Raw genomic sequence first — 26,119 nt, forward strand, 5'->3', positions numbered from 1 at the left:
AATTAACAATAAGACATTGTACCGGTTTCCCTTAGCTGTCCCATTTTAACCTGCCTATGGACTAAAAAGTACCGGGTCACAAATTTTTGAAAAAACAGCAAAAAGTACACATTTCTACAGTGATAAATTAGCTGGGAGTTTTACTGAACATAGTCTGATAGTTGTTTGTTTGATATGTGTTATTTGTTGTGTTATAATTGATTTTGTGTTCACAATAGGATTGGTAAAAGTCAAATTGTACCCCGCTCTAGCGTATGTTAATGTTTTCAAAAAAAAAAACATTTGGAATTCAATTTGGTTTTCAAAAACGCCATGGAAAAAAATAAATAATAATCTTTTACAAATAGTCACATTTTACAAATAAATGAATTGTCGTAAATAACTCATTTGTGTTTATGAACCATAAATTCCACAGATACTACAAAACAAAACATTGCTAAAAATGCGGTCTCTATATCTACTCTAATAATAATAAGGAAAGTCTGCTGATAATGTTTACTTTTTGCATACCGAGATATCAGCCGCAATTAAAAAAATAATATATTGATTGCTAAATTAAGTTTATAAAACTGACAATCGTAACCATAAATGAAAGATAATAAAATAATACATAAAACAGGTATTGCTATTTAAAGAGAATTTGTAGTTTTATGAGAGATATTTGAACAATTATGATACTTCTTTAAATAATTACAAATCCAGAAGAAACAAGGTGCAAGTGGCATTTTGGCGTAGGTCTTTCATAAACTTCCTTATATGTGTTATTCAATAATATAATAATTTTAGTTTTTAGCAATTATAAGCTACAGAATCATATAAAATATTCTAGATTCTACTAGCTCTATCTCTGACCTCAGCTTTTGTAGTAATACGCAAAAGTGAATATATCTTTATATCAAATAAGAATATTTTATAACAAGCAAAACTGTCTAAATGAATTTTCTTCACTACGATAAAAACTATATGAAAATTCTCAGCGTGGAAAATGTTTGATATTGAATCGTGGCTTCTTGAAATATGTGTCTATTATTAATATAGCCAAAGTAACATTAAACTTTATCATGAAACCAAATAGAAATGGAAAAATAAACTTTATTTTCAAACTTTTCAGAATGTATATATAGAGAATTCCAATATAAAAAGTATCACTGTTTACTAAAAACAACTTTTATAGGTAAATAATAATAAAAAGAATAATATAGTATATTGAAATTTACATACTTAATCTTGTAAACTCTGAATTTATAACTCAATAAGCGAGTTATACTGTTTTTTAATACATATATTAATATTTTTAGTGTTATTATAATATGAGCGTTGAGCACTTAAAAAATCTGTGAAATCAAATGAATTTCTGTTGGTGAAAAGTAAATAAAAGCAATTTAAAAATCAGTTTTACATTTAATTATAATCGAATAGTAAATTGGCGTAAACTGCCATAAAAAATTGATATGAAGTTAAAATTGATATGAAGTTAAAAATGATATTCATACAACGACAATTTGAATATTCAATTATTTCTGATGTGGAAACAATTTCTTTGTTCAAACACGCTTTGCTAAATAAATAAATAAAGATTGTTCTTTAGGAATAGCGACAGCGATGTTTATTGTACTAAATTTAAAAAGTATTATTGTTTTAATAGCCATATAAAAACTTACAAATTAACTATGATGAAAGAGAAAGAACCAATAACAAAACATATTGTTATTTTGACGATAACAATATATATTGCTTGCTATGACTGACATACAAATAATATGTGGTAATATACTCGCCTAAACTACATACACCTGTTTAGAAAATTAGTTCTATTGAAATGCCATGTCTAGTAATTTTATTTAATAACATTAGATACATGGATTATAAAAGCAAATCAATAAAATCAAATTACGATCTTATGATCCACTTTTTCATTGCGTTCTAATACTATAAAATAAACTCTATAGTTTATTTATAATAATATTCTACAAATAGAGCTATAATTAAAATTTTGCAGAAAAAACTCTAGTTATGCAAATGTTTAATTTAATTTAAAGGCTTAAAACGTTTATTTTAAGAAGCCGTATTTTTAATAAAAATTTATCTAGCTATTCAGTGCTCCATATTTTGGAAACATTGAGGTGTATATAAAGTTCTACTCTATAGTCTGATTTTATACGTACTTCAACATATTTTTCGCCTGTCTATTAGTATAGTAATAAAAATCTCCATATACAATAAATTAAATGCTTTAATAGAAAATATAAATTTTTATAAATAAATTTTCAGAATATATTTTCGTTTTTGATATCAAAAAGCTTTCTAATGTTTCTTTTTATGGATCAGATATATTTTATTTCCTTAACATTTTCTTAAAATTCAAAACTGATCAAGCTAAAAATTAATATGCTTTATATCCGTTATTAAAAAAACAAAAGCACCCTGAACAAATCAAATAAGAGAAGAATGTATTTGACTTTAATAAGACAAACTATGACATATGCTTCACCAATTTGGTGCATGACAAGCAAGAATAATATAAATAAATTACAAAAAATTCAAAATAAAGCCTTATTAGTATTATATTAGTTTTTTGGAAGATCAAGAAACCCAGTAAATCTACACTATATATCAAACAAAATACTACATGAAGCAATGCAAGTTCCGGAAATTAGAGAATTAATAAATAAAATCACAAAATTATTTTTTTTCAAAATGTTTATTTAGTAATAACACAACAACTTTGTAACAAAAAATATGTTCTGGTATTCTAACTATGTGCTACCTAGTTTTATAAAGGATCTTTAGATAAAATAAATATTTCAGTTTTAATTTATCCAAAATTTTCCAACACATTTATGGTTTTGTTAGTGTTGTATAGTCCTTAAATATATGGTTTGTGGTTTTTGTGATATTTTTGCCAAATAATTAATATTATTTATATTAAAGTAATAGTTATATAAATTTATTATAGTTTAAATAATTGTTTTGTTATCATCAAATGAAGTTAGATATTCATGTTGTAAATTTATAGAATACATATATTTTTTTCATATTAAATGTAATAAAAATCTTATAAAAAACTTGATAAGGTTACCTTACTTGGTAAGGCAGTGTTTTCCAACCTTATAAAACCCCTCGCCTTAATTTTTTTTAACAACTTAATTTCTTAAATACTTAACTGATATTATAACTTATTATCAGGCTACAAATTAATATGTAATATTATGTAAAATTAGAAATAAAAAATAATTATTTATTGGTTTATTATATTACTATTATAAAATTTTTGCTTTGTTTTCGAAAATAGTATTTTGGAAATATATGTATGCCCCTATTACAACAGTCTCAACCAGGGTGCGCGCCCCACAGATTGAAAACTATGGTAGTAAGGTTAAGCTATAGTACTTAAGTAAATTTAGAAAGAAAACTAAGTCCAAAAGTCGTGGAGAACTACATTTGAAGTAATGTGAAATTATATTGATTTTTATATTATAGTTCGGATAATTTGATAAGTAGTTGGTTAATGTACCAGTAATTACGATTATTAACATATCAATAATAATTATCATCAATTATTAATCCCTACTATTTTGCCTTAAACTTGACTACAACACGATGACTAAGTAATTAATAAGAATGATCTGGATTTGCAAACGAACGTACGGATGTAATAAATTAGATTTCAAAAGCTGCATGTTTTCTATCACGCCACAGCCCGTATATAATTTGTTCATGTAGATGTATGTAAATACAAAGTGAAAAGGATACATAGTGGAGGTAAAAAAGTGTTGTTCGTCAAGCGTCTTATGAATAATGCACGTGCCGTGAATTACGGCGTTATAGGAATAATGTATTAGGACCTACTTTTGGCGTACGATGTGCATCGTGCCGTTGGCTCGTTTCCAATAGCAGAGTCCGCCGCACTCGGGGACTATATTTAAGTTTATTACTTTACTTTTACGATTAGAACGATCATTATCGTTGTCGAAATAGTTTGCGGCGAAACAGTTAACAGCGCGGAAAACAATGCTTGTTTAATATTTACATTATTAAATCGCTTGTTGACTCTTTGTTGATTAAACAGAACACAACTTATGTCTCAATGAGGGTTAATAGCCGCAAGTATATGGTAAGGCGTGATTACAGTGACCAATTGCGAAATTAAGTAAATTTAATGTGAGCAGACGATTTTCTGCTCAGTTGAGCAATTCGTTAAAAGCCAAAGACACAGCAGAAAGTAACACACGGCATTAAAATTTTATTACTCTGATAATAAATTGCAATAAATTTAATATCGCTTACCTTGTCGTCTTCACCTTCACTATCACACTGTAACAAAGAGAAAATATCTCCATTAGTAAAATATAAGTAAACGAGTAAATAAATAAATAAATAAATAAATGAATGAATAAATAAAATAAATAAAATAATTATATATATATATATATATATATATATATATAGATATATTGAGAACTATTATATAATAAGCAATATCTTAAGTTTGTCCCACCGCTGCCACCAATGAAGAGATAATAATTATTGGATCTCTTGTGATTTTTTTAAAGAATTATTGATTTGCTTTTAAATTATTACTTTACTGGTAGAGTGCTGATATTTTACTTGTTGGCAGTTCAATCAAAACTAACTCTCCAGCTCAATAATAACCCTTTTTATGTAATAGACCGTATTATAAGGTCATAGAGTCGATTCACAAAAGTTTTTTATTATTGTTAGCTTTGGTACTAAACTTATTACAAAGTTATTTTAATATGGAAACTGATAACTTGGGATACTGCTTATTACATAATAGTTATCAACAATATATACGTATCGTATATATACATATCGTATATATACATATACATATACATTAAGGATGCCCCAGAACCCAACGACAAGCCGAAGCGGAGTTATAGTATTTTCTATTATGAACTATCAAATATTTTACCATTTACAATCCTGATTAAATGCGCGAACTTTGATGGAACTTACCGAAACACTTTAGTACACATTTTTTAAGAGAGGATTTTTCAAAGTCAACCTATTTTGAAAGTTTAAATTATAGTTTAATTGTCTTCATTTTTATCTGTGTTCAAATGTTAATTACGAATACGGACACAAACCTTAAACGATCAATAGACATTAACTACAGTAACCAAAAAATGGACACAATCTCATCAAAGCTCTAGGTTGCAAAAAAGCTTATAATTTCCAAACTACATGCATTCTTTTTATTTTTTTTTCATGATAGTTACGATTAATACTATCACCCCTTCTCGGCTTGACATTGAGTTCTGGGATACTATAATATAAAACGCATATTTCAAATATAATAGACGAATATACGCCAATAATAATTTAGTATTGATTTAGTATGTACATATATATATTCATTACAAACAAGCAAACCTAAATATTAAAATTTAGGGGTCAATTCTCGGATGAAATATAATAAGTGATGCTATGTTACGGGTCTATCTCCACATCAGGTGGTTGTAACAACCTGTGAAAAAACTATATATTTTCTGTGCGATCAGATGTTTTACACACAAAACCTAACTCGCAAAATGCACAAACGTCAAACAATAATTTGATCATAAGTGCAAACTTCTTATGTCTCTTTGATAACATATACGTGAAGTTAGGTTCTGTGTGTAAAACGTCTGATCGCACAGCAAATACCTAGCTGTTTGACAATTCGTTACTACCAACTCATACGAAGATAGGACCGTAACATAGCGTTGCCATAAATTTTTTTTTATCCGAGAATTGGATCTTTAATTTGTACTGTTTTATGCATATTTTTTCAGACTTGATAAATACTTTGCCATATCCAATAGGTCACGACCGTTAAGAAGTTGCATTTAAACATGACTTTATCCTATATCTGTTCGAAAGATCTAAATCTATTAATTTATGCAAAGCACGATCTTTCGAGACAGAAACGATGTCATTTAAGTTTCTTTGTATTGATTGTAGACTCATTTCGGTTTTGGAATAGAATTTGTATGTAGAAAAACAGTTTGAAATATTTACAAAAAATTGCAATGAAACCTCACATTTGGAATATTGTTATTAAATTATGTCGTCAATAAGAAATTGGGTATATTATTTTTATTAAGAGTCCCGTAAAGTGTTGTGCAAATTTGACTTAGCGCTTGTCTATTTTACAGAAAGCAACCCAAACAGTTGTCCCAATTCTAAGCGATTAATTATTATTAAAAATTTTATGATAAGGAAAATATTTATTGATGCAGCAATGCCGGATTAGATCTACTTTCACGTGAGAACACATTGCTATGTATATTTCCAAGTGGAAACTGATGTCACTACTATTTGACGTCAGAATGCTCGAGACGGGATCGAACATGGGACCTTGTTTCAGGTACAGTCAAAGTATAACGAATAATTTAATATTAAGATCAGTATCAAAAGTCATAGAAAATTTAATCAAAAACTTTTCCAAAACTAATTAAATTTATAATAATCAATGCAAGTAACTTACGATATATCCTTTTCCGGAACTACACCGGCTACTTGCCTGTTGAAGAAGAAAAATGAAAATATAGTACAATAACTATAGATATCTAATATAATATAATATAATATATACATATATATATATATATATATATATATGTTTATGTGTATGTATGTGTATATATAATGTGTATGTGTATGATTTAGAGAGTGTGTTACCTAAGTACCCATATCATTGTAGACATATTAATTACAAACATAATCAGTATAAGTAATTATAGAAGAAAATGTCGATGGCTTTTTGAACCATGTGTGTTTTGCAACAGCAATAAGGCTTTCAAAACCACATGCAATGAGAGTGATTTATTACCTATACCATTATTATAGTCTTGCTTACATATACAATATGCTAACGGCAATACTTAAACATTGCAAATTTATAGGTGGAAATAACTAGATGTTAATGTTTTCAAAACCAATTTGTAAAAATATTAGAAAATAATTTGAATCATTATTGAGGTCTATTCGAATTATTCGTAATAAGATTGGATAAGTTTTTAAATCGATTATCCCCGATTCGTTGGTTCGATCCTAATTACTGAATATCCTAGTACGACAGGTTGTAATTAAAAGTACAACAAAAGTAAAGATTATCCAAAATATACTTTTATTACTACATTTAAATTAAAAATGACTAAAGCATACATTGCTAGTGTAAGCTAGATATAGTATTTCTAAAACTACCATAGAAAACCAATGAAAATTAAATTAACTCGTATATCGATTTTTGTGCACGGGATTCCCATTTCCCAGCACATGGAATTAGATTAGTTCCAATTTAAAAAATTGATTATAAATTGGATAACATACTACAGGTAGAGAAATAGTGCTAATATTTGTATTTTTTGTACAATATATGCTAATAATTGCATTTATATTAAATATAAAATATTACAATAAAATTATAGAATAAATTACATACGAATACACAACAAGAATTTAAAAAAAAGTTTTATCCCTTGCAATATTGTAAAAACTTGTAAGCTCATAAAGCTTAAAGCTTTAGGTGGTAGTAAGCGATTACGTCCCACATGTGCACGTGCTAGTGATTTAGATTGACATACTATATAAAATAAGGAAATGATCTTGCTCTCATCATATCATTTGAACTTTTATTTCAACACTGTTAAATTTCTCATGTATTTAACACTAAATTACTCGACCGTAAAACAACCGAGAAACCATTCAAATTCTGTATTCAAACCGTATACAAATTTGTTTTTATTTCAACGCTCATAAACATTTAATTACAACCGGCAAATGATTATAAAGTTACAAAAAAGTTGTGTTACATAAAGAATTTAATTCATATCTATAATGATAATAAAAATCACTTTCAGAAATGCATTTTTAGCATTTCGAAATTAATGTGAATCTAAAATAGCAACTCACATGTGAGATTACAAAAATAACCAAATTGTACTAGAAATGTAGCAAATGTTTATCCGGAAACGAGAATCATTTAAAAATGTTTTATAAAAAATTGTAGAAAATACTAGTATTCAATGTATAAATCACACTAAAAAAATAAAACGACAAATGTAGCCAAATGTACCAGATTGATGAAAACACTGTTACAAATCGTTTGCCGTCCCTTTCCACTATTATAAAAATATTTACACCCTTACACATGTGAAATTTATGCCTTAATAACAGATGATTAATTGTTTTTGAGCTTGGTCAAAATCCTGGTCAAAATGCACAATACTAAACTACTAATTGTATAAAAACATTATTATCAATAAAATTTAACAATAAATAATATCAAACTGCTTATAATCATTTTTTGTTTGTTCTTTTTGTTCAAATTATTTGAGAAAATCGTTTTTATTATAAAAACTGAAAATCGTTGTTTTTGGAAAAATACTATTCGAAAATCAGTTTTCCAAAATATCGGTTAAAGAAGATAATAGATAGAAAATGTTAATTTTATTGTATAGGTTATGAACTTACTGGAATGTTATACCAAAGATTAGATAAATTAAGAAATAGATAAATTGAAACAAATAATTTACATCTTTTACATTGCAATATAACACCGAACACACCTTATTTAAGATTAACTCATAGAAAGTAGATTAAAAAACGTTATAAAACGATAATTTATAGATCAAATAAATCTTCAAAAGATTGGTGGTTTAAAATTATAGATAAATTAAGAAATTTCAATTGCTGTGATAGAAGTTGATTCAATACAATTGGAGCAACACGTAATAATTTTACGATTATCAAAGGTCATTATATCAAACATCTTTAAATAGAAAATTTATCTAATCTTTGGTATAGAATTCAAGTAAGTTCATAAGCCCAATAATATAAAATGCAACTGTTTTTTAACATACCCATTTTCTGTTTTTTTTTTTTTAAATTTGTCAATGTGATTTTAATATATTACTATAACCAGAACTTCAGTGACAATTAGTAAATTTTATTATTTGCTATTTAAAATTATTTATACACTTCTATACTATCTATTGATGTAGTTTCAAATAATTGAAATGAAAATATTAGCGCGAAAATGTTTTTATTTATGAAATTATTATATCAATAGTTTTATCATTATTATTATTTTTTTTAATTTCAATAAGTTATACAACTGTTAAATTATTAACATCAAGTAATAAATAAATAAATAATAACATAAATTTAAATAAATAAAAGTGCAACGGATAAAATTTACATGAAAATAATATCCGTAATATGATTTGATATAAAATATAAGCAAATAATAATAAAAATAAAATTAATAAATAATATAAATAAAATTTCTGAATAATAAAATAATACTAGAAAAATAATAAAATATAACAAAATAATAATAATAGAAATAGTAAGATAATAATAATAATAATAATAATCATTATTAAAGGTCATCATATATTTAAATAGATAATTTATCTAATTTTTGGTATATATTTGAAGTAAGTTTATTATATCATCAAATATAATGAATATCTTTATATTAAACATCTTTATATAGATAATTTATCTAATATTTGGTATGAATTTCAAGCAAGTTCACTCTCACAAAAATAGAAAATACAACTTTTCATTTATATGCATAGTTTCTATAATATCTTTAAATTGATCGAACTGCCATTTTAATATATTACTAATTAGTAACTTAGTGCCTTATTTGTAATTTTAAATATTCACAATTTGAAATTGTTAGCGCAGAAATGATTTTTAATAAAAATAATATAAAATGAGCATAAAAATGAGCATTCAATTCAATTAAAACGGTACGATTTAGAATTAAATCATTATTTCTTATAAATAATAGAGTTGTTATTCCTGTCATAGTAAGCTTTCTACATGAATAAGATTTTCTGAGCCTACAACATAACTGTCTTTTGATGTACGATCGTATATAATAATCATTGATGTGGATGTGGATGTGGTATAATTGTGATTAGTACTTACATCACTAAGTCTATCTCTGGAGCTGTCTGGATCTCGAGGAGCGACTGATGAACCAGTCAGACGCAACGAAGCTCTTCCGCTGTCATCAGAAGTGCCTGCATCCAGTGAACGAGCAAATTCCTGGAAATCGAATTACAAATATGTAATAAAGCACATATGGATCAACTAAATGCCTAAAACTTATATAGGGTAATTTAAAAAATATTTTTATTAGGTTCTAATGTATTTTTAACTTCCCGTAGGGTAAGTTATAGTAATCGCAAAAAAAACGAAAATGAAAATTTTTAAATAATCTTTACGTTTCAGAGGTTTCTGAATATTTTAGCATACCTTAAAAAATTGATGTATGTGTGTGTGTGTGCGTGTGTGTATGTGTGTGCGGATACAAATTTTCGTCGACGATTTCGGGAGCACGGATGAAGCGATTTGAATAATTCAAAAAACATTGGATTCGTATTGATAAGGAGACGTGCTGATTAGTTTTTGGCAAAGACAGGTCTAGCCGTTCCGAAGATATGGGGCAAAAAGTGCCAAAAACATTTTACTTGTATTAACAAGATGAAGAACTGATCAAATTTTCATGAAGGCAGGTCCAGCGGTTTCGGAGATCTAGTAAAAAAAAGTAAAAAAAAATGCCATCTGGCGGTCAAAAATGATCATTAGACATATGCACATCAAATTATCAGATATTTTATAGACATTTTAACAATAAGTATAAATTTTGTTTACATTCCTATGGGTTCCGTCCCAATGTTAGACGGCGGCGCGGCGGCTACGAGCTTCGATATTTCGTCTCTATGCAGTTAAAGCAGTACGATTGCTTTGAAAAAAAGTTAAGAATTTCCAAAATATTTCAAAATACACTTTTCTTCAGTCTTTTTTTTCAAAAAAAAAAAGTAAATTTTTGTCAAAAAATTATAGTTTCTCAATTTTCAGAGTAATTTTTTTTCAAAAATGTAAATTTAAAAAAAAAAAAAAATCTGTACGGGAAGTTCCAGCAATTTGCCTTAAGGCACGATGCCATGCGCCCCACTAGTTATAATATTTTTTGTATTTACAGAGCTTTTTCTGCACTTTTCTGCAGGCAGGTTAAAGGAGGATTAGAAACATTATAATCACATGCACCTCAAAGATTTGTAGAATTTGCAATAAAAGTTGCATAAATATATAATTGTGAAAACGTTATATTAGCATGCTTCCTTTCTTTTTTCAGAGGGTGCACCAGAACTCAACGCCAAACCGAAAGGTGATGATAGTATTGATTATAATTGCCATCAAAATAATTTAAACTAGTGGTGTATGGCATCGTGCCTTAAATCAAATTGCTGGAACTTCCCGTACCAAATTCACATTTCGAAAATTCGAATTATTTTCAATGTCTGAGAATTAAAAAAAAATGAAATAAGAAACTATTTTTTTTTCTCAAAAACAATCGTTCGTCAACACATGCAGAAATCAAAATCGGTTGATGCAGAAATTCAAATCGGTTGATCCGTGCGCCCGAAAACGTGGACGAAAAATTGTATCCATACATACATACACTTACACGCACACATCCATTATTTCTAAGGTATGCCAAAATGTTCAGAAATCTTCAAAACGTGAACATATGCACGATTTATCGATTTTTGGACGATTGCAATTTCCCTTCGCGAAGTTAAAAGAAAGAGCTTTTAAGTGTAATCTAAAGCTTTGGTGAACATGGTAAAAACGCTATTGAAACTGCCTCCTCTGCAACTGACATTTATAAAACCAACATCGGAAATATATAATTAAAATTAATTGAATAGTTATATAAACCATAATTAAATGTAATGATCAATAGTAGCATTTAATAACTGATTTCCATTAAAATTGATTTTAAAACATAAAAACACGTAACAAATTATGATTAAAATTAATATGCCATAAATCATTTATGGTAAATAAACCCGTAATATGTAAATTTTAATTAGTTGTTAAAAAACTGAACTGGCTTTTAAACAGATGAGCATCTTAATAAAACATAAACGAGTAAAAAATTAATTTGTTATACGTATGAATATTCAAAGTGCACATTTATAATAACATCGGTTAAAAGTAAAAAATAAATATGCATAGTTATTGATAATACATAAATCTCATATGCATATAGTTATTTTTGTTATAAATTTCTATGAATTCTCTGTCTCTGATCTTTATATTTGAAACACAGGTTCATAAAAATAGAGAATACAAATGAAGATACTTCGTATAAAGGCCAGAAAGATGATTCAAGAAAAACTTGGACCACGTCCAATGTTTTGGAAGAGTCCCAATGTTAATTGATCAGTTTAAATATTTACAAACTTGTGCAAAAACGCATTTGCTTGAAATAGGAAATGTAATACGTATACAAGTAGAACAATATCTAAATATGAGAATAAAGAAATAAAGTTAACTAACTTTATTATTTATTAAAGGAAACTAAATTTGATATAGACTACATCAACAAATATTGTAATTAATTTTCATTAATGTAGAGAAAATTAAATTTAGTTCACTATCTACTTGTTAGTTATCTACATCATGTAGATAACATTACCATATGTTTGTAATTTTTTCTAATCATAAATATTTAAATAGGTCATAAATATAATTGTTTCATACATTTTGTTGTGCTTTAAAAGAAGTTTATTATGTTTTCTATGTAGGGGAAATATGGACAAAATGGTACATATCAATTTTATTGCGTTTATCAGGTGTTTTATGAAATTTTTACTATTTATTCATTTTTGTTCCCTTTCGAACAAAATAACATACTTATACAATGAATAAAATGACTTGCAATGAATTCTGCAAGAGCTACAGAATAGATCATTTGAGATAAAAAAAGAATATTAAGTCAAAGGTAATTGGCTTTTAACTTCTACTCTACTGACCGGTAAAAAGGGGCTTGCATTGGTTCTCTTTGGGCTCATGCATCATGTTCTGATACACCAAAAAGGGCCAAAAGATTATTTTGTAAACTTGTGAAAAAAATTTGCACCTCAATATATCCTTACCCTATGTCTAAGTTCATAAGTAATGTCCATATAAATGGACATTGGATAATATGAACTTAGACAAATTATGGACAAAATGGGTTTTGTAATTGGTTGCATTTTTCCTTTATAAATATGTTAATTTTTCCTTTATAAATATGTATAGTTCGTACTTAATTATAAGACTGTTTCTGGTATTCAATGAATCAAATATTGAAACTCACAATTAGTTATGAATTGATACTAATAAATAAATATCATTAAAAAACAAAACACCATGTAATTTTGTCTGTACTTCCCCTACATGTTTATTAGTTCAGTTAATAACCTATATAACATTCAGATAATATCTGGAAACTTTCACTAAACGCAATTCGTCTAGCATTTTACGAGATCATTTTTTACTGGTGGTCGTCATAAAATATCACTTGAGATACGACTTACAAGTACTTTTAACTGTATAAAAAATTACCACCCGGTATAGTAAAAAAACATTCCAGACAAACAAAGGCAATCGAAATTATTTTATGATAACAAATTAAATCCTGATAAAAATCCGTATGCCAATTAGTGGGCGTTCATTAATCACGTGATCGCTTTTTAAGGATTTTGGACCCCTGTACCTTGATGATACTTAAATTCATCCCCTCCACCAAACATCACGTATATTTTTAGTACAGAAAATAAATTTTATTTTCTAAAATATATTTTAGAAAAAATCGTGTTTTTTTTATTTTTTTTTGAAAAATTTTGGATTTTTGGATTCACCTATCCCTCGCTTTACACCGTGTAATTCGAAAAATTCACTTAAATATGAAAAAACTGTGCTAAACTAAAATCTACTATAAAAAAGTCCTTTTTGTCAGTTTTTAACATGATGAATAACAAACACATTGAACGAAAAAGGAGTATTAATACGTACATTCAATATCATTAATAAATTTACGCTATCAATTATATATAACACTAATTAAAAGAAAAGTTTGAAAACGATGATGCTCTTTAGTTTTGGTATTTCAAACGAACTAGCTTATACACACATAAAATTTAGTTTTGATCATAAAACGGGGAGTTCCCATCTTATCTACAGATTTCCATGATAGACATAGACTACTAAGTAACTGTAACATACATTTTAGAGCTGTTTTAGCAATCTAAGCGCGTAAGCGCCGCGTCGTAGTTTTACGTGTAAGCATTGATACAGAACCCATATAAATGTACGCAAAATTTGCACTTATTATTATAATCTCTATAAAATATCTGAGCATATGATGTGCATATATATAATGATGATATTTGACCGCCAAATGGCATAATTTTTTACTTTTTTATTGGATCTCTGAAAACGCTGGACCTGCCTTCCCAAACATTGCACCAGTTGTTCATTTCGTTAAAGTAAAATGTTTTTTTGAATTACTCAAATTAGACGCTTCATTCTCTCAAAAACTGAAAATTAGCATTTCCCTCATCAATAGCAATCGAATGTTTTTTGTATTATTTAAATCGGTTGATCCGTGTTCTCAAAATCGTCGACGAAAAATTGTATCCGCGACATACACACACATACACATCCATTTTATTAAGGCATGCCAAAATGTTCAGAAACTTTTGAAACGTAAGTAAAGATACATAAAAAATTTGATTTCTATTTTTTGCGATTACTATAACTTACTCCAAAGAAAGTTAATAATGAAAATGTTATTGTAGTTATAAACAAATTATAACTTATTATTTATAAAATCGTATAAATGCAAAATTAAATATTTAGTTAACAAAATATTTCCAAAAACCGTGTGAGATCGAAAACGTTTAAAACGAATACCGCGTAATATGGGGGATATGTGTACTTGCATTAAAATGCCTTAAACAATATTTAAAAAGCTAATTTTCACCCGCAGTTAGTTGCGTTTAGCGTTTAAAATAAGTGTTAAAATTGTGCTTCTTTGATAAACACCTCTAAACAGTAAACAGTAGTAAAATATTTAAATATATACAGATTCTCACACACGAAAGAATATGCTAATTATGTGTGTGAGAACAAAAATGAATTAGTTTCTCTTACAAAGCGTTACACGAAATGACATTTATGAATCGCTGACAGATACAAAACATTCAAGTTACAAGAACCGTGTCTTATCTGCCTCGGTGGTTTACAGTTACAACGCTTGTTTGTACAATTACACAATTTAAAATAATTTGCTTGTATAAAATATTGTAAAATAATTTATGGATTATATCTATAAAAATATCAGTGAATCGTAACTTTTATTACGAGCTTTATACCGCAATCATTATTTCATTTATATTATTGCAAATAAGCTTTTAATGATTCGTTGATTAAAAGAATATATTGTTTTTTATTAGCCATTACTACATGTGTTAGGTTTATGATATAAATTGAATTATTAAAATAAAACAGAGATAAAAATAAATGAACACGACTGATGGCATCAAACAACATGAAACGAATATAATCCATATCAAATGAATATTACAATTCTGATTTAATAAAATCACATTATTTTTCCACAATAGATAGAAAATTCGGAAAAACTTGTTCAACTTTTTATTAAAAACCAAAATAGGTCGACTCAACCTAATTAATAATAACTAATTAACATTATTCCAATTTACTTTAAATGAGAAATTTGGATAAAAGTTAGTATTTTTGGGAAAAGTCCAAATGTTCATCAGTTTAATTATTTTTAAACTAGTACATATTGCTATATTGCATAAATCAAATTGCATTAAAGACAAGAATTATTAATATTAGAAACGGTATTTTTAATATGTCTAATATAATTATAAACTAGTGGGGTGTATGGCATCATGCCTTAAGGCAAATTGCTAGAACTTCCCGTACCGTAACGAAATGTTCGAGGAATATTGAATGTTTTCATATAGATTATTATAAATATTGTAACATTATCTAATATTTATAAGAATTATATAAACTAAATGGCAAGATTGAAATTATTTGTTTAAAGTATATTAGAACTTTAGTCAAAATTAAAAATAAAATCTGAATTATTTTCGCCAAAAAAAAAATTTTCTGAAAAAAAAAAGCAATTATTCTGTTAAGACAAGCAGAAAGTTTTTTGAATCACTTAAATCAGACGCTTAGTTCTCTCAAAAACTGTCATTTTTTGTACAATTAGTTCCGTATCTTCGAAATCGCTGGGCCTGCCTTTGCCAAAAACTAATAAACACTTCTCCCAATCATTACTAATTGAATGTTTTTTAGATCATTCAAATCGGATGCTCCGTTCTCTCAAAAACTCGATTTCTATTTTCTGCACTCTTTGCTCTTTATATCCGTAACGGCTGGACCTGCCTTTGCCAAAAACTAATAAGCACATCTCCCTATCAATAGGAATCAAATGTTTTTTGAACCATTCAAATCAGTTGATCCGTGCGCCCGAAAACGTGACTGGAAGGAAATTTGTATCCATACATACATCATACACACACACACACACACACATACACATCCATTCTTTCTGAGGTATGCCAAAATGTTCAGAAACCTTCAAAACGTCGAGAAATGTAAAAATTTTCAATTTCGATTTTCGGCCCATTACAATAACTTACCCTACGGGAAGTTAATAATTAATTATTATTATTTCAATTTACTTTAAATAAGAAAGTTGGATAGAAGTTAGTATCTTTTTGGAAGAGTCCAAATGTTATTTGATCAGTTTAATTATTTTTAAACTAGTACATATTGCTATATTGCATAAATCAAATTGCATTAAAGACAAGAATTATTAATATTAAAAATGGTATTTTTTAGTATGTCTATAATATAATTATAACAAACATATATAAACAAGACTGAATATCAAACTATGTACTCCAAAGTAGTCAATCAGTACAATTGGCAACAATGATATGTTTAGTAAAGTTTGTTAACTAACAAAAATAATTCATGTTGAATATTCTTCTGTAATTTGAATAATTAACTTCATTTTAACTGTATTAATAGAATACAGTTTTTTTTTAAAACAATTTTATGATGTACGTGGAACGTATGGTTTTGAAAGAATACAAGAATCTATGCAATTTTCAATTGTAAATGCAATTATCAATTGTGAATAAAACATCAATATTACGCTGAAATTTAAGATCAACTAAAACTTCGTAACACATGTCCACATCAAGAAAAAACACCATACTTTAGGCTCATAATCTGAATGCCAAACTGTTACCTGGTTCTGAATAGAAACACTATATTAATTGGTGTTCATAATTTATATTACACAAATAGACAGAATAAAAATTAAACCAAGTGAAGACACCATAATGTTTTAATTATGTGTAATCTAGCCTCACATTATAGATTCTTGTAACATTATTTAATCAGGAATCACTTTATTAAATAAATGTATTGAACACACAGCAAAACTAATACCAATTTATTGGCTGATTTGGTGTACAACTTTCTTATTCTTATTATTTTCTTTATTTTTCAACAGTAATCAGAATTATGTGTTCTATAAGTTTTTTTTGTTGTCCATTCCTTAAAATAGTGTTTCGAGGAGGAAACCCAGTAGTTCACCATTATCTTTCTGTTAGGATTATATTACATATATTCCTAATAGTGATGAAAATGTATATTGCAGCAATGCCACGAAGAGCTAATTAAAATGAAGAAGCTAAACTTAAAATCAAATTTGAGATCTATATTCGTAAGTATAAATCTGCTATATCACCACTGATTTCTTTAAGTAAAGCTGAGGATTGCACCCGAAACCATCTATTGCCAAACCATGTTCTTACCACGAAGCTCAACTTTCTTATAGCCTTACAGACATTTCACTACATCTAAGGTCGTGCTAATTCACTACTAGCTCCTGGTATTCCAACCTTTCAAAAACAATGTTATCATTGTACAGATTCCATACATCTCATTAATATGATCTGATGAACATACGTCAAGCCTTTACGAGTAATTGCGATCGTTTTGTAAACAGAAACCATTTTTGCTACGTGCCGAATGCGGCGGCTTGTGACCGTGGCATAAATGTACATTTAGCCGGTATACTGCAGTATCATCATTATTGCAGAATTTGCACTTAGTCACTGTTGCATTCACAACATCTGCAGAAGTCCACGCGCGTCTTGCCTTACGAATGCCACGTCCGCAGCAACCAAGGTAATAATTTAATAATTAATTTTTCAATCGACCAATTCCCCAAATGCTGACGGGAAAATATATTCAGAACTGTTGTCTATAAAGATTTTCTAAATTTTAACTAATATGACAAGTGCCATTTGACTTTGGGGCAAATTCTCGGATAAAATAGATCGTAACATAGTGTTGCCATAACAACGCCTGGTCGCACAGCAAATACATAGCATTTTGACAGTTTTTACTAAAATTTGATAATTTTTACTAAAAATTTATATGTAGAAAAGGGACAACTGAAATTTCCCGTACCAAACATTAAAATTTTTAAAAATGATTCAATTTTCTTTTAGAACTCTGAAAAAATCTATTTTTGAGATTTTTAAAATTTTTGAAAAGTCGCATTTTGTTCACTTGTTTTATTGAATCTCCTAAACCGTTAGACCTGCCTTTCCAAAAATTTCATCATTTCTTCATTTCGTCAATATAAATAAAATGTTTTTTGAATCATACAAATCAACTGCAGCCGAAAATTTGTATCCGCACACACACACGCACACATACGAGGTCTGTTCAAAAAGTTTTCGTAATTTTCGTTTTTTCAAAAAAATATTTATTTATTCGTCTACATTAATGTGGTCCCCTTCAAAGTAGTCCCCCCCAGATATAATACACTTATGCCAGCGTTTTTTCCAATTTTCGAAGCACCCTTGATATTCACTTTTTGATATGTCCTTGAGCACTCTCGGCGATTTTCTTCAATCGAGGAAAACCGCCGTCCTTTCATGGGTCTCTTCAACTTTGGGAATAGGAAAAAGTCACACGGAGCCATATCTGGTGAATTTTTGCACTTTGCAACACTTTATTTCATTTTTTACGCAAAATTTAATACAAATTCTTTGACTTTTTCAATTCTTCCATTGTAAAAATCGCCGAGCTCAGAAAAACACGTCGAACCTTAGCGACTACCACAGACAAAGTAAACAGTGAATATAGCTGAAAATTTCATCATACTTTAGGGGCATGTATACCAACACAATAAAAAAAAATTTGACAATCAGACACTCCAGACCCGCGAAATTTAATTATTAGTAATTCCGGGTACTTTTTGAACAGACCATGTATACACACACATACATCCATTTTTTCTAAGGTATGTTCAGAAACTTTTGAAAGATATATAAACATTTTCATTTTCGATTTTTGTAACTGCGATTAATGTAACTCACCCTATGGGAAGTTCAAAATACTATGTTCGTTACTATCAATAAAAAAATCTTAAAAAGTATGAAATCTAAAAACTTTTAGAGACCATAATTGATTTTTATTGTTCATTTCTATGGTTGAACAAACAAATATATGAACTAAATACATTATTTATAAGTAATACCGAGTATATACTAGTACGATATACCGAGTACTAAAGGTTTCTGCATCGTTACAATCGATTGATGCGTTCTTTCAAAAACTCTTATTTGAATCATTCTTAAACTATTAGGATCTAGTTGAGGTCCAAATTCAAGAAATAATTTCCAAATTAGGAATTGATTAGGGTTAACTCTCCAAAAAAAAGCCCTAATTTCTTAGAATATAATTTCTTTGGGAATTTGATTTTGTCAGATTTTTGAGTGCATAGTGGGAATGCATCTACTTTTAATCACTTTCCCTATTAAATCCATTTTTAAATCGTGAAATTTAATTTTGTTTGTTATGCACATCTAAAACTTAAATCTCATTTACTCCTCCGAAGTTGTTAAACCTGCCTTACATTTCAAAACTCTTCGTACCGTCTATACAAATCGAATGTTTTTCTAATTATTTAAGTCGTTTGATCCTCTTGAAAACGTGAAAGAAAAGTTGTTTCCGAATATACACATAAATATAAAAACATTTTTGATATATTAGAAATTTATATAACTTATTATAATTATGGAAAATTAAAAATTCTATAACAAGTTTATTTTTATGTAGTTCCGAATTAGTAATTCTAAATTCTCAATATTCATTTACATTATCAGCCACCACAAGCAATGTTATATTAACTTAACACTGAGCCTTGTAATTGTCACGACGCCATTTAAAAGCATTTCAATTCATTTTATCGACAAGGTTTAAAAATATCAAGTTGAAGCATTATTACTTTTACTGAAAGTAAAGTATTGTAAACCTTTTTGATCGAGAAAAAAATAAGATCTCTGAAGATTGTTTATGAGCATCTATTTATAAATGTAGAAACAGCCTGCGTAACAAAGCAAGGTAAGACCCTATTAGTCATAAAATAGTTTATATATCTTCTCAAATGTTAACAACAATAGTATTTATCGTTTGTGATATATTATAGAAACATACACGATAAATGTGGGTTCTATTAACTTATCTTACATTAAAATTTAATTTTTAACTTCCCGTAGGGTAAGTTATAGTAATCGCAAAAAAATCGAAAATGAAAATTTTTATATATCTTTACGTTTCAGAGGTTTCTGAATATTTTGGCATACCTTAGAAAAAATGGATGTATGTGTGTGTGGTGTGTGTGTGCGTGTGTGTGTGTGTGTGTGTGTGTGTGTGTGTGTGTGTGCGGTGTGTGTATGTATGTGCGGATACAAATTTTCGTCGACGATTTCGGGAACACGGATCAACCGATTTGAATAATTCAAAAAAACATTCGATTCGTATTGATAAGGAGACGTGCTGATTAGTTTTTGGCGAAGGCAGGTCCAGCCGTTCCGGAGACGGGGCAAAAAATGCCGAAAACGGTAACTCAGTTTTAAAGAGAACGGAGTGTCCGATTTTAATAATTCAAAAAACATTTTACTTGTATTGACAAGATAAAGAATTGATCAAATTTCATACAGGCAGGTCTAGCGGTTTCGGAGATATAACGAAAAAAGTAAAAAAAAATGCCATTTGGCGGTCAAAAATGATCATTAGACATATGCACATCAATTTTCAGATATTTTATAGAGATTTTAACAATAAGTATAAATTTTGTTTATTTTCCTATGGGTTCCGTATCAATGTTTACCCGTTAGACAGCGACGCCGCGCTTACGCGCTTTATATTTCGTCTCTATGCAGTTAAAGCAGTACGATTGCTCTGAAAACAAGTTCAGATCTCCAAAATATGTCAAATAAAGAAAACATTTTTCTAAAAAAAAAAAAAATAAAAAAAAATTTTTTAAAAAAATTTTTTTTTTAAAAAAAATTTTTTTTCATAAAAAAGTAATTTTTTATCCAATTTATAGTTTCTTATTTTTTCGAAGTAAATTTTTTTCAATTTTTCAATTTTAATCGTTTTTAAAAAAAATAATAATTTTTGGTACGGGAAGTTCCAGCAATTTGCCTTAAGGCACGATGCCTTAATTGCCTTAAGACAGAATTCCACTTACAGCTAGTTTTTTTCATTTCCTAAAATAGTTGATTCCGATTTATTGGCTGATTTGATTAACTTTCTTATGATTTTATATTTCAAAAAATTCCAATGAAAACCATAAAACGTCATTCGATAAATTTTAGTAAAATTGTTATTGATTATTTGATCATAATATATGTTCGATATATTATCGAAATTTTATATTAACAAATTGCATACACATTTGGGTAACACGTATGTGTTAAAGTACATATTTACACTAATAGAGAAGGAAAAATTGTTGCTCATGTTGGTGTAAGTAATTCAATGAATTCAAAAATTACCCAATAACTTTGCTGAAGTAATTTTTCTCGATAATGAATGAAATTGAAATCAAGTGCAATTGAAAATCTAAATTCATTTAATTTAAAATCAAGGGCTCGGTTGTAGGAAAGCGGCTAGAACGATGGGATCTGAATCAGAGGTCTGGATTCGATAACCGCTTCGAGGAGCTTGATGTCAAGCAGTAGTGACAACGGTGTTCATTTTGAAATATAAACAGCAATATGTTTCCAAGTAAAAATAGTCCTTCTTATCCGACATTGCTGCATCAAGAAATATTCGCTCTATTACAGAAATTGTATTAATTAAATCACACTGAGATGGATAACTGTTTGAGTTGTCATCTATAAAACCGACGTAGAATTAAGTCAAATAAGGACAAAGGCTTAAGGACTTAAGTTCAGAATGCTATTAAATACAAAATAATACAAAAAAAAAATCATATTATATTATTCCGACGACCTCAATATTCCTTTTATTTAAGGATATAATTAGTAGCAGAAGTTCAATCCATCACTCCAAGCTAGTAAATCATCCAAATCATCTTATAGCACCTCTACTTATGACTCCGTCTACTAGAAGGTTGAAGAGAAAAATTCCTTTGGATTTGACATAACAGTTTCACGAATTATTTAGTTTATATTATAATTTTACCTTTAGTTTTAATTATGTTATGAGTTGTGATTATTATTATTTTTATTTTAATTTTTATATATTATTTTAATTATAGTTTCCTTCTTATATCAGCTCTGTAACTCATAGAGTCATTCTGACTCTGTAATAATTTAATGAAATAAAAAAAAAAAAAACCGTTAAAAAATGAAGAGAGTCTAACAATAATAGGAGACTATAGACAGTGCATCAAACAATATGTATTAAATATTATATGTATTTATTTTTATAGAATTTCTGTTAGTTATTTATATTCGAAATGATCAATGAAATTTAAGTGCACGAAACAAATAAATAAAATAATTTATTCTACAATAAACTTATTTTGTCTCCAGAAAAGATTATTTCATAACATGGCGTTATTTTCCATTTCTTCATTTTGAAATTTAAGGTTTTTTTTAATAGTTTAACATTTTAGTTTGTTCTAAATGTTCCATAATATTCAACGAATATTTCATTTTACTTCATTATTGGATCAAAAATGATATAAAACATATACGACAAACATACATTAGATTCGCAATGTTTTCAACTGTGCAATGAATTAAAAAAAAACACAATGGTTAAACTACATACATTATTTCACATTACGTATAATTTTAATCATTCAGTTCATTACAACGCTGTCATAAATGTTGATCGTTTTGTGCCGACTTACAAAACTACATATTATAATCTAGTACAGAGTAATCGCTACCATACAAAAGTGTATGTATTCCCAAAACAGATACGTCCCGCTGGGTGCCGGTGCCGAGCTTAGCATGGGGTTTGGGCCGGTGGTCGATTTATTCACAAACGGCGAACACGTTAACGTAGGGCAAAGGAAGGAAAGATGCGGACAAAGGCTGCTCTATATATAGAATATTGAGGATATTAGAGAAATAATTTAAACATTAAAATATCAATGAAAATTTGGATAAACCATGAAGTTTGTAAAAATTATTGATTTGTACAAATTTTAAAAGAAAAATAAAGAAATATTATAAGAAAATTGAAGACAAAGAAGACTGAAAAGTTATATGAAGATATTTTAATTATAATAGATATTATATTAATGAATAAGTCAAATGAAATGTATATATAAAATATGAAAACTGTTTTCATAATCTCTCATACCAGGCACCATGTCTGTCTGAGATATGAAAATAATGTACATATATAAATTAAAAAAAAAAATACTAGACTTAATTGAAACTAGTGGCGTAACGCATTGGGCCTTCTTTAATTCGTTCAATGTTAAAATATGACATTAATAGAAGAAAAATTGAAGAAAATGCATTTAGTCATGGTTTTAGTCCTCTACAACTATTTGTTTATTTCCACTTTCAACACAAAAAATGCACTTAGTCTTTCACTTTTTAAGGCAAATTGCTACCGAAATTGAACCGAATCAATCCAATCGGTTGATCCGTCGAAATCGTCGAGAAAAAATTGTATTTGCACATTCACATACATACATCAATTTTTTCTAAGGCATGACAAATTGTTCAGAAATCTTTGAAACGTAAAGTTTTTCATTTTCATTTTTTTGCGATTACTATAACTTTTTCTACGGTAAGTTTATAAATTAATTTTTTTAAAAAGTACCTTTAAGTACATATGTATATGATTTTAATTTTGAGCCAAAATATTATGCTTATCGAATGACTTTATAATATATAATATATACTTTATAATATATACACAAAACTTTATAATATATGTGCAAAATATTATGTTTATCGAATGACTTTATAATAGCTCTATATGAATGAACAATATGATATGAATTCACATCTATGTTATAAAAAATGAAATATATGACAAGCATTTTTAAAAATAAAATTTTCTTTTTCTAGGTGACTAATTTCAAATTATTCCCATCTTATTAAAATGACTTAATAAATGCTATGACTTCACATGAAATAATGATTACTAGGATCCTTCTGATCTACGTTGCAGGTAAATTTATTTTCGTTATACTTTTATTAATTGAATTAGTTTATAAATATATTAATAAATTAAAAAAGCTATGACAAAGTTCATAAATATCTATAAATCTATAAATTAAAACCATGATTAAAAATCATGTGAAAAATTAAAATCCAGCTAATCTACGTTACTTATATTGCGTTGTAATTTCATTATTTGAATAATTTTATATATATCTTTATAAATTAACCCTCTATGAGCCCAAGTAACATTCGGATCACATTCCAAATTTTTCGATGTTTTATCCAATAATTGTGGCTTTTTTCGTGGGATGACGCATAAATCTTAATTCTTTAATATTGCCAAGATAACCAATATCAATACTTAAGACCTTTGCTAGACTTTTCAACCTGAAATTTGATATTGGTTGTCTTGACAATGTTATATAATTAAGATTTGTGTGAAAATTTCAGGTTGAAAAGTCTAGCAAAGGTCTTAAATGTTGATATTGGTTGTCTATTGTCTATTGTCATATAAAAAAAGTGCAAACATTATTGGCCGCTGTAACTCGAATGTCCCATATTTCCAAAAAAAATTCTTAAACATTATGATTTGTATTTTATTATTAATATTTATAAATATTGAATTTTTGTTCGTCTAATTGTTTTTGGATGAAAAACAAAATTTCGGTACTTAGAGGGTTAAATAGCTTCATAACATATAGTTGAAATCTTGGATCCAGCTGATTATAAAAACGAAGATCTGGTATATTTAAATAGTATTTTTAATAAATGAATAAATTTATGAAATTAACTATTACACATGAACAATCAAATACTTATACGTCATACGTCAAAATGCATGGTTCAGTCCTCCACAACTTTTTGTTTATTTCCACTTATGAAAAAAAAATGCATTTAGCTATTCACTTTTTTGTCTATTACTCTCTCCACTCGTACATTACATATGTATCACAACGCAGCAGCACAAAGGGTTAAAGATGTTCAAATAACTATGTCGGTGCTTTAAATTCTACATGTGATTTTTAACGCTTACAAAAATATATTTAAAAAAAAATCATGTAAAAATTAGCGATCGATCTTGTTTACATTAGTATCCTCTAATTCAATTTCATTTTCGCCCCCGGCCCTGGGGTTGCTCATCTGTGACTTCGGCATACGCAGATTCCACCCCTTGTATAAAATCTACCATTGTTCTCTCTAACAGTCGCCCTCGAGTATTTTCTATTTTTTTCCAAAGGGAGAGTCGAGCTTAGCCAGTCTCGGTGGCATATTTATTCGCATTCCCGATTCTGCAAACGGCGGTAACGCTGCAGATTTCAGAATTAATAATACAATTACGTGAAAGCTTATACGTTCGTCTGAAAGCAGCGAGTAATAAATATTTAATGAGCGCGGGGCGGTTCAAGTCAGAAACTTTTGGCGAATCGTTTGAAGAGCAAGAAGATCGATATCGACGAAAAACATTTACTTCAAGATGTCAATGGGGTGCGGAAAATGTAGAATTATGAACTAGCATTCAATATAAAAATATTGCTCGGATAAAACTTTACACGAAGGGTTCAGCACGCGTACCTATCTAAACAAAAACCAAAACTAGTGGAGCATGGCATCGTGGCTTAAGAAAAATTGCTGGAACTTTATATAACGTGATTTTGTGAAAAAAATCTGATGTGCATATGTCTAATAATCATTTGTTTTAACTTTATTAAAAAAAAAGTTAGATTTCCAAAACCGCTGGA

At 28.0% G+C, this 26,119-nt stretch overlaps 1 protein-coding gene across 1 annotated transcript in view; it reads right to left on the reverse strand.

The window, feature by feature from the left end:
• Positions 1-26,119, reverse strand: part of LOC113386326 (autism susceptibility gene 2 protein homolog) — a 152,505-nt gene that overhangs the window by 84,953 nt on the left and 41,433 nt on the right. The window contains exons 3-5 of the mRNA XM_026624115.1: positions 9,952-10,071; positions 6,494-6,529; positions 4,267-4,314 (exon numbers count right to left, since the gene is read on the reverse strand). Of these exons, the coding sequence (XP_026479900.1) occupies positions 4,267-4,314; positions 6,494-6,529; positions 9,952-10,071 (204 nt within the window). The remainder of the gene's footprint in view (positions 1-4,266; positions 4,315-6,493; positions 6,530-9,951; positions 10,072-26,119) is intronic.

The sequence above is a fragment of the Ctenocephalides felis genome, unplaced genomic scaffold, assembly GCF_003426905.1.
Source record: "Ctenocephalides felis isolate EL2017-DRISC unplaced genomic scaffold, ASM342690v1 CF-g0.4_SCAFFOLD_00845, whole genome shotgun sequence".
Lineage (NCBI taxonomy): Eukaryota > Metazoa > Arthropoda > Insecta > Siphonaptera > Pulicidae > Ctenocephalides > Ctenocephalides felis.